The following is a 10656-nucleotide window of genomic DNA, read 5'->3' on the forward strand; positions in this document are numbered from 1 at the left end:
GTACGCTGCTGGCCGTCACTCACGGCAGGTGTCCCCCCTCCCCTCCCTCCCCCCGTCCTCCCCCGCTCCATTCGGCTCACATTATCCGTCCTCACGATGTCGATGCTGATGAAGCGCTCGGTGCCGCCGTGTCGAGCGCGTCCCTCTGATCCTCACGGCGGATCGATCATCTAACCGGATCAATCGCATGTGCAGAGAGGGAACTTTACCTCCGGCGACCTGAGGACAGACGCGGCTGATTGCCCGGCGGTGCGTTGTACGGTAAGGGGCTTTTTTCGTTTTCCTGTGATGATAAGGATTCAGGAGAGGATGTGCAAATATTGACACGATTTCCGCAGTTACTGTACTAAGTAGGCTGTATTATGTTTTAGTTGCTTAAATGTCTAAAAATCCGACCTTGGCTGTATTTATCTGCATTTTCGTTTCAGCCGTTTAGGAAACTTCGACGGGACATTAAGCACTAGTCCACATGCGGAGAAATCCGACAGTCTGCTCTTAAATTTAAGTACATTTGGCTGTAATTTGGAATACGATTCAAAGCACAAAAAACAGACAAATAAATAAATCACTAAGTTGCATTTTGTTAAATTATTGTGCTCATATCTACAGCCTATGAATACATGAACTGCTTATTTTCTGCGTATTTAAAACCAAAGATTATCTCTAATAGGTCCTGCTTGTAGCGTGAGAAACAATAGATGCTTGAAACAGCGAGAGGAGTCTAAGTTTAACAGGCTGCCTCTCACCACATGTTGATGGTGATTCATTAAGTGCTGGCACGGCCGATGGACAAACCTGTTCTCTGTGGTTCCTTGTGTTCGTCCAGCGGTTGGCAGCTGGCAGAATGACTGGGCAGCCCTGTCTGTTCATAACAAGACTAATCTCATCAAAGCACTGCTGAGGTTTGACCCGAGTGCTCCTTTACCCAGGATACCCAGGATACCCAGGATCATTTATCTAAAGTGCAGATCGGTACCTTTTTAAAGTGTGAAAACAAGTCTGTGGGCTCTATATGTTGGGACCAACATATTTTTCTTTGGTAGAACTTAATTTGGGTGATATTTAGAGCTATACAGAAACCAAAGGCTATAAGTGATGTGTGATTTTATCTCTATTCAGTGTATGTCCTATGGATAGGACAAAGCAGTGTGCCAGTCGTTACCTCTGTCCTCTGATTTAATTTTAGTCCTCATTGTCAGTCAGAGGCAGCTCTCTGAGCCTCCCCAGCTGCCGGTTACATAATGTCAGCCGAGGACTGCCACAGTTTCAGTGAGCAGAGAGGGAAACTCAGGCGAAACTGAGCACAGAGAAAGCCGAAAGGAAGCTGGTTTACAATGTTACATAAGCAATGTTTTCCTTCCACTTGGCTGGGATGATGCAGATGATGGTGGTCCAGAAATAGGCCTCAATGAGGGAAGATGGGATGCTGCACACAATGCATTTGCCAACAGAGGAGTTCACAGACACTAGCCTGGTAATTCACAGTGAGGGAACAGCTCAGAATATCAGTTTAAATGCTTGCATGTATCAAAGGTCGGCCTTTGTTACTAATATCCTGTGGTGACTGTTCCTGGTAACATTCATTGTGTGCAGTGTGTGTGCGGTGCACACAATGGGCACCAGGCAGTATCAGGACATATCAGACTAATGTCTTTTTAGAGAGGTGGAGGAGAAATGTCTGATAGCTTTCCTCCTGGTTTACCTCATCAGCAAAGTGCACTGTGGCCTTACACGGTTCATTTGGTCACGTCGCTCTGTTTTAGATTTGTTATTGGGAATTTCATTACGGTCAGGCCCACTTAAAACAGAGGCAGACATGGATCAAAAAATGCAGGTATTGCAGTGGAATGACAGTCTAACTTGTTCATTTTAACTATTCTCAAATAAAAGCTGCCAAAGTTGTATTATGTCTGCATGGTTTATAGATTTTGCAGCATATAGCGCTGCATGATGGCAGTGATGCGTGGACACGTTCATCCATTACATGTGGGTCAAAAGGACAAATGACCTCTGTGTCCAGGCCACGTCCATGTCGGTGGATTCAAAGCAGATACTTGGCAGTAAATGTACCCATATTGTATACTGTGTATGCATACTGTTTGATTCAGTGATGGTTTGTTGTTTGTTGTCTTTGTACAAAAAGAGAGACAGCTGGCGTTATGTAGCTGTTTAAAACAACCCTTTATTGGGTTTTGGCAAATTAAAAATTTTCCTATATGGAGTCTATGAAAGATTACCAAAGCAGAATATTTCTAGCAGCCTAAATTTGTGAGGAGGAGTAGAATCAGTGTTATATTTAAGTCTTTTGTAATGAAGGTTTGAAGAGTCATTGTGTTAAATTAATAAGCATTTTGTTAAATACCTCTTCTGTCCATCTTCATCCAATTCACACCATCCTGCGAGAAAGCATGTGATGAATTCACCCATAAGTCTTTGAGAACAGACAGCTCTGAAAATCGAATTAAGATTGAAACAGTTTGGCTAAATTCTTCAGCTTTGCAACCATTACCTTTTAAAATCTCCCCCTGGTCAACATGTGATGGGACTTGTGCTATGTGTGGGTTTGTTTAGCATGAAATTAATGAATCCACTTGATGTTGTGCCTTTAAAGGAAAACACACAGGTCAAATGAGAGCTCTGCGTTCTGAGATATTTTGCGACTAAAACGACAGTGTCATCCTTTGGAAAATAATGTAGAAACTCTTTGTAAATGCACTAATTGCGCTTGAGGGAGCCGCAGCAGCACTGCAGGAGCTGTGGGCCGCATCTTAATAAACTGAGATGACTGCAGTGGGAGCTGTGAAAGCCAGACACAACACAAACATCGCAATTACATAATCCCCAAATTTGCAATCAGTTCTTAAATCTGGCGGAGCAACTCTGAAAATGAACGTTCAATCCTCATGCATGTTTTAAGATACTGTTTCTGATTTTTTTTAAATTATGTTTTCAAACCAAATGGATTTACCTGTGTCATAATCTCTTCTGACAAGTGATCAGAATGTATTTGCTTAGTAAGCCACAATTATGCACCAGACGATTACAGTAACAACCTCAACTCAAGCTGTGACACATCGAAGGGATACTCAGTTATGCAGTGTTCTTGTGTGATGGACAGTAATGCAGTCGGATTGAAAATCCAGCCACGTGTGTACTTATTAGCCTTAAATTTTCAGGGAAATGAAAGTGCTCCTCAGAATCAATGAGGGTCATCTTAGGTAAAAGAGATTCCTACAACGTGAGCTTGTGCTTAAATCCTCCAGTGACACTGAATGAAATGCTGTACAGTATTAAAACCCAGCAGCAGCCTGCAGGGAGTCTAACATGGCTTTTGTAAAGGGAACTTTCACTCAAACGCGATTGATGTTGTTTGTTTGCCGTGCCAACAAAACATGATTTATGTGTTGATCTTTTGCATCTGTGCTACAGAGAAAACAATCTGCTGTGGAAATGTACCCACTGATGGCTCTGTGAGATGGGAGCTGCCACCTCACTGTTACCTCATTACTTTATTTATTTTTCCAGCTCTGTTTCTATTTTTTCCACAGTTACAGATGAGTGATGACAAATGAAGCCTAACTTGGCATCTCACATCAGTCTGTCCTTCTAGAGGACAGCAGGATGGAGGTGGTACTTCAGGTACAAAGCACAGGGTTTGGTGTTAATTTGCCACTGCTGCCTGACAGATGTTTGAGTGTGTCTGCTGATTAAGGCTACCTGCTGACCTTGTTGGACCTTAACAAGCATGTCGAGAGGAACACCACTGCACTGGTCCCAGCAGGGGGTCCACATGGCTATTTTTTTTTTCTTAATGAAATAGAGTAACTATTTGTGGTGTCCCTGCAGACATGACACTGTGAGGCTGCTGCATGAGGCAGCCAGGACAAACATGATGGAGGAGGCTGCCGCTAAGCTCGAGAGAGACCACGTGCACACTGTCTATGACAAGATTGCTCCATATTTCAACGACAGCCGCTACAAAGCCTGGCCGAAGGTGCGTCAGTTCCTGCTGGACCTGCAGGCGGGGAGCATCGTTGCTGACATTGGTGGGTGTCACCTCAAGCAATGATGTAATCTTTGCAATGACTCTTAATCGTTTACGCGTGATTTGTGTGTTTTTCGGTTGTTTGTTGTTGTTGTTTTGAAATACAATAAGTCGTTGTCAAATTGGAGATAGAAGTATTTTAAATCTAATCAGACCACTAATCATTCCCCTTCAGTTGCTGACTGTCTTGACCTTGGCAGGTTGTGGCAATGGCAAGTACCTCCACATCAACAAGGAGGTGTTCAAGCTGGGGTGTGACGTCTGTCGCCCCCTGGTGGACTTTGCCTGGAGTCAAGGACACGAGGTCCAAATGTGCGACGGGCTGCATTTGCCTTACAGAGACGGCTGCTTCGACGCTGTGCTCTCTATTGCAGGTATTGGACAAACACATGCAGATAAACTGAGGTTTGGATGGTGGTGACTTCTCCCACTCAGTAACAAGCCCATGCCTTCATATTCATGAAGCTCAACTGCTGCAGCTGCCATTTGCCACAAATTAAATGATCTCATAATGATGATAAACATCAGTTTGCTTTGAGCTTCTGTTGCCTAGCCAACAGTGTGGAAATAATTCATGTGTGTCCCCTAACAAAAGAGCGTAATTAGACCCAAAGGTGACAGCAGACACCCACACTATTAATTTATATTGTGCACCATACTCAGTGTACATGATGTGGTTTGTTGACTACAAGTACACATCATCCTACTTGATTCTGACAAAATTAATGTTTTTGTCACAGTCATCCATCATTTGTCCACCAAAGAGCGCCGTATTCGAGCAATAAAGGAGATGGCTCGCACCCTGCGAGTGGGTGGACGCATCATGATCTACGTGTGGGCCATGGAGCAGAAACGTCGAAAATTTGAGAAACAGGACATCTTCGTTCCATGGAACCCCAACCCTCATTCTCCCTCCGGTTTTGACAAGGAGCACGCCAAGCCCAGGCGGAGGGCCGCAGCTCAGAGCGTCAGCGAAGCCATAGACAACACTGACAAGCACAGGAAGGTTAGAAGCACATCCTCAGTGGCAGACGAGGAAGATCTGACCTGCACAACGCCCCAGCAGAGGACACAGAGACTGTGGTTCTTCTCTAGGTCTTTGGATTCCGTGTTCGACTTTGGAAGCTTAGGCATCTCGCGGTCGTCCTCCAGAGACTTGAGCACTTTATCTTCACCCACAGGGGAAAATGAGGGGACCAAGGCCAGCCAGCGTGGGAGAGGACAAGGCCTCATCAAGCAGGTGTCGAGCTTCTTTTCCCCACCATCTACTATCGGATCAGAGGAAGACGTCTTTGACTCAGTCACAGACCTGCACAAGGGACAAAATGATCCTGGAGGCAACACCACCGCCACCACCACCACCACCACCACTACTATTACTGGCACAGAAAACCGGAGCGTCTCAGTAGCTCTATCCCAGGAGTGTGGCTCTCTGGCTCTGCCAGATCTAGTCCCTTTCCAGAAGGAACACCTGAAGCGGTCTGGAGATGAAAGTGAAGGAGGGCCACAGGAGAAAGAGCAACAGGAAAGCACAAGGAGTCCTCAGGGGAGTGAGGGGCAAGAGGAGGGCTCCTGTCTGAGGTACTATCACGTCTTCAGGGAGGGTGAACTGGCAGAGCTGATAGAGAATCACGTTGAAGAGCTTCACGTCAAACACACTTACTTTGATCATGCCAACTGGTGTGTGGTGGCAGAGAAAGTTCAGCTATGGAAAATATGATTCTGACTTATTTTTATTTTGCACTGAATCACATGTCTGATGATGATCACACACTACAAATATACAGGGGTAGCCAGTGTTGAGGATGCACTGAACAACTCCAGTGCTGCAAAACTCTACTTAAGTGTTTGGACATTTTTTATTCTCCTTTAAGTTTTGGTAGTCCTGGAACCAGCTGTGACAGACCTACCCACATCTACAGTTCAGTAATATTTTAGATGGATTCGCAGCAGCACTGGAGGAGGGCAGCGTTCAACAGTGGCTCCCGCTGTACCACGTTTTTTAAGTATTTAATTAAATTTAGTACATGCACCAACAAGCAGTATCCAGATATCCAGTGCTCGTTCTCTTTTAGTGTCAAGACTTTGTTTTTATTACCAAACCACAGAAAGCTCCAGTGCAGCTAAAGATTTTAACTATTTTAAAAGAGGACATGTTGAGAAATGCACTGTTTTTTTTCTCTTTGGACAAAGAGGAATTAGTAGGACTACAGTATATTCTTCCATTTGCTCTTAAATGTTTTAAGATTTGCATTGGTCATGTTGGAAAATTCTTTCTTTAGCCTTTGCGTCTGCTTGTTTTACAGTTGCACGTTCTTTAACTCTGAATGAGGAGCTAAGCTTGCAGCAAGTATCTGTTATGGACTTAATTCTGTAAACTGCTCACATGTGATCCATCACTACACTATGATAAAAACAGCTCAAAGTAGTGCAGAATATCTTCCAAAACATTTGTGCATTTGCTCGTTGTGCTTCAAAGTACGTGTTGCCACTGTATGTGTGTGTGAGTGTGTGCACATGCGTTTGTGTGCTTGATGTGTGTAATAGTTGTGTACTGTTGTGTTGAAGTAACAAACTGAAGTGTACCACTGGTATGTTCCAGCAGATCAACTGCCTCATGTAACTGTGAATTCAACATTGCACTGTACCACAAATACGTCGCTGCTTGATGTCAGTGAAACAACATGAAAATTGGCGAAGCTTGAAAGCTTGAAACATTATTAGTTTGAAACTGTTGTCCATTGTGCTACGGACGGTACACATCCTTACCAGTACATTTTGTGTGGACCAAATGTGTTTGTTCTGAAGTGACACTGGAACCTCCATGTCTTATGTGAACTGATGTAAATACCTTTGGGGTTGAATTTGTTTTTCCTTATTAAATATTTTTGTTCACGACCGTCGTCGTGTTGCTTTTACCGTCGTGACTCATACCTGGAATTATTCAGTAGGCCTTTGCTCAGTGACAACCACAAATTTTATGGCTCAATAACAGAATATTTAATGGTTACACAGACAATTACTACGATACAAATACCAGTGCAGTACTTTGATGAGGTAAACAGCAAGCTGAACATCTGTTCATTCTGCAGTAAAGAGTCACTTGCATGACTGTGAGCACCAACTTCCCAAAAGAAAATATCCTGATTCTGGTAAAACTGTTGCATGTACAGCATACAAATATACATTATATAAAACAAGTATTGGTTTGTATAGCATTAGCATATTATTTTATTCTCAAATACTGGCACTGGCTCCTAAAGATCAAGCATCAGTATTTCACTTGTGAAGGTCCTCTTAATTTGCAGGCTTTACATCCCACACTCCCTCCAAACCTGAAATATGAAGAACATGAATTCAGTATCCATTCGTGTTCAGTGAAACTGTTTGACATTTTGTATTCTGTTTAAGCAAATGATTCTGTATTGACTAGGGTCATCTAACAACATTAAGGTGTCCAGCACCTGACTCGCTGCTCTGTGGACAATGGAGTGTCTGAGGGCCAGTTTGTCGATGTCCCTCGAGTATCCCCCTCCAATAACAGCAGCGACGGGAACACTTCTGCTCACCGCGGTCTTCAGCACGTACAGATCTCTCCGATACAGCCCTGGGAGACACTTACAGTTGTTCTTAAACTGTCTAGAAATGATTTGTAGGTAGAAATAGGTGGCCACTCACCTTGATCAGTGAGACGGAGCCTCCCGAGTTCGTCTTCCCAATGAGGGTCGACGCCCGCGTCATACAGAACCACGTCAGGGCGAAAACTCTCCAGCAGCCAGGGAAGGTGAGCCTCCACTGTGGAACATCAGACATGTAAGTTAGTTCATGGACTGATCACAGTAGTTTTATGTTGTGAGTTTTCATTTGGCTTGTTCATTTCTCTTCTGAAACCAGCAGAAAGAAAACACAAATAAATGTGAAAGATACTGACTTGACTTTGAACACGGCCTGTGTTAACATACCCGTGGAGAGGTACTCCTTGTCTTCCAGCCCCTCCTCCACACTGATATCTAGGTCGCTCTGCTGTTTACGGAGGGGAAAGCTTTTCCCACAGTGCACCGAGAACGTAAACACACGCGGCTCCTCTTTAAAAATGAAAGCCGTGCCGTCACCCTGTCGAATGCAAAAGTTTTATTAATGCCAAAAACCTTATCAAACTAAGAAAAAAAAAAGACTGTGGGCTATTTATGGGATATTTATATAACCTCACAACATTATACAACAGAGACAAGTTATTGCTACCTGATGAACATCTAGATCCACAATCAGAACCTTCCTTTCGGAGGACGAGATCAGGCATTTGGCTGCAACTGCCAAGTCGTTGAGGAGACAAAACCCTGAACCATAGCTTGGAAAAGCGTGATGTGTCCCCCCTGCTGTGCTGCACGCCAAGCCCCTCTGCAGGGCGACTTCAGCAGCGAGGACAGTCCCACCTGTAAGCAAGAGAGCGAGAAAGGAGATCTTCCCAGGCCGTTAAGCTGTCAAATCATCAGGACACTTCAGAGGGTCCTCCCACCTGTTTCATATCGGCAGCGTCTCACTATGCCTTCGCTCCAGGGGAAACCTGTCCTCCTTTGTTCTTGCTCATTTATCTTCCCGTTCATGAAGTTGTTCAAGTATTCCTCTGTGTGCACACAGCTGAGTAAATCTTTAGAAGCAATTTCGGGGACCCACACCTACTGCGAAGAAGGAAAATCACAATCACATCAATATTTCTACTAAAAATAGTCTTGCAACTAACGTGAATTTCACTACTAATCAGTCTCTCTGCATAGCCAGTCTACAAAATATTGAATTTACAGTGAAATACAACCAGGGAAAATCAGCATTATTCAATATCATATCGATTAAGCAAACCACCAGCTGACTAATAATAATGATTATGACGTCAATACTTTTTTTTGGTTGAAAACGTCAATGAGTGACTCACCTGCTTCTGTGTGATGACCTGGTCTTTTATTAAACAGTGTAACACACGGGGGAACTTGCCAATTGGGAACCTGTGATTGGGTGGGAGCTCACACACGTACCTGCTGTGATGAATTATGGGAAGTCCGCTGGACTCATGCCTCACCTGCGAGGCGAAAAGGTTCACCGCCAGGTCAGTGTCAGTAAAGCACGCTGTATTCGTTCTGTTCAGTAATATGTGTTTTATGAAGGCAGTAAGTTCTCACTAGTTCAGCATGGAAACATCTGCAGGAGGTTAAAGCTGCACCGACCAGCCGCCCGACTCTTAGACGAGGTCCTTTAGAAAACGTTTGCTTTAAGCAGGTCATTTTTCACACTAACGTTAATGCGTAATGGCTCGCTTTAACAAGGACGGTAAGCGTTGAGCAGCCGGGAGTTAAAATACAAGTCCATAACTGTGTCCTGGTTGGTGACGGATATGTGACTGTGTTTGTGCTCTCTACTGCCACCGTCTGTCCTGGAGTGATAGTAACACACAGTGTGAGGATTACATTGTTGATTGCCACCATCTACCGATCTGGAGTGAATACTGCAGATGCGCAAATAGCTTCATCTGTCAGAGGGATACAGTACACAGACAAAAGTATTGGGGCAGTTTTCAGGGGTTGGGCTTGGCTCCTTACTTCCAGTGAAGGGAAATCCTAATGCTTCAGCATACCAGGACATTTTGGACAATGCTATGCTTCCAACATGTGGCAACGGTTTGGGGAAGGCCCTTTTCTATTCCAGCATGACTGTGCCCCAGTGCACAAAGCAAAGCTCCATAAAGACATGATTGGATGAGTTTGGTGTGGAAGAACTTGACTGGCCCACACAGAGTCCTGACCTCAACCCCATCCAGCACCTTTGGGATGAACTGGAACGGAGATTGTGAGCCAGGCCTTTTGGTCCAACATCGGTGTCTGACCTCACAAATGCTCTACTGCATGAATGGGCTAAAATTCCCATAGAAACATTTGAAAATCTTGTGGAAAGCCTTCCCAGAAGAGTGGAAGCTGTTATAGCTGCAAAGCTGTCTGTGTATTTAAAATGCAATCTCATTAAAGGGTTGGTATAATGATAAGGTGCCTCAAATTTTTTTGCCTCTTCTAGCTTCTCTCTCGCTCATGATAAAAATTCAATAAAAATTGTTCATTATTAAGTACATTAGCACCAGCAGGTTCTCAACTATAAGTATCAAAACTTTGAAAAGCACTGAAATGTGCTTTTTATCTGGTAGTGTCATGTTCTATAGTACAATTATTCAAGTACACCATATTTGATGACACTGATTATGAGTTTATGGCTCAGCAGATTCAACTGTAACATTAACTTAATGCACCAATAATTATAATTAAGCAATGTGATATTTATTCTTCAAAAAAGGGACCGTTTGCGTAGGTAGTTTTGAATATATTTTCATGCTATAATACTTTTGTACTTAGTCATGTCATATCATAGCTTGTGATAAGGTTTCTGCACACATATCGATTTCTTAGTGAGAGAGATAAATTCATCCTGAGTGGAGACCCCATGGAAATGAGGGGAATTTAGGATTCATGAGGCTCTTTTCATTCTGCTCTCTTCTTCTTTCTCTTGGTTCAAGGATCAAGGAACTTTTATTGTCATACCAGCTCACATTTACATGCTTATGGTATGAAATT

General features: G+C 43.6%; 2 protein-coding genes across 4 annotated transcripts; one reads left to right on the plus strand and one right to left on the minus strand.

Annotated features, from left to right (window-relative positions):
* trmt9b (tRNA methyltransferase 9B) lies at nt 1–6941 on the plus strand. Its single transcript, XM_046389604.1, has 4 exons — nt 1–261; nt 3847–4046; nt 4246–4419; nt 4786–6941. The coding sequence occupies exons 2-4, from the start codon at nt 3890–3892 to the stop codon at nt 5763–5765; spliced, it is 1311 nt and encodes a 436-aa protein (XP_046245560.1). The 5' UTR covers nt 1–261; nt 3847–3889; the 3' UTR covers nt 5766–6941.
* An 80-nt stretch (nt 6942–7021) lies between these two features.
* hdac12 (histone deacetylase 12) lies at nt 7022–9540 on the minus strand. Of its 3 annotated transcripts, XM_046389605.1 has the most exons (8): nt 9220–9540; nt 8976–9119; nt 8562–8721; nt 8288–8478; nt 8008–8158; nt 7724–7840; nt 7510–7652; nt 7022–7380 (listed from the first exon to the last, which is right to left on the minus strand). In XM_046389605.1, exons 1-8 carry the CDS (start codon nt 9319–9321, stop codon nt 7357–7359), a joined length of 1032 nt encoding a protein of 343 aa, XP_046245561.1. In that variant the 5' UTR covers nt 9322–9540; the 3' UTR covers nt 7022–7356. The 3 variants fall into 3 exon arrangements, with proteins under 3 accessions (XP_046245561.1, XP_046245562.1, XP_046245563.1); XM_046389606.1 differs by lacking the exon at nt 9220–9540 and having other exon boundaries at nt 8562–8724; nt 8976–9117; XM_046389607.1 differs by lacking the exon at nt 9220–9540 and having other exon boundaries at nt 8562–8724; nt 9076–9091.
* Between the last annotated feature and the right edge of the window lie 1116 nt (nt 9541–10656).

The sequence above is a fragment of the Scatophagus argus genome, chromosome 5 (assembly GCF_020382885.2).
Source record: "Scatophagus argus isolate fScaArg1 chromosome 5, fScaArg1.pri, whole genome shotgun sequence".
In the NCBI taxonomy this organism is placed as follows: Eukaryota; Metazoa; Chordata; class Actinopteri; family Scatophagidae; genus Scatophagus; species Scatophagus argus.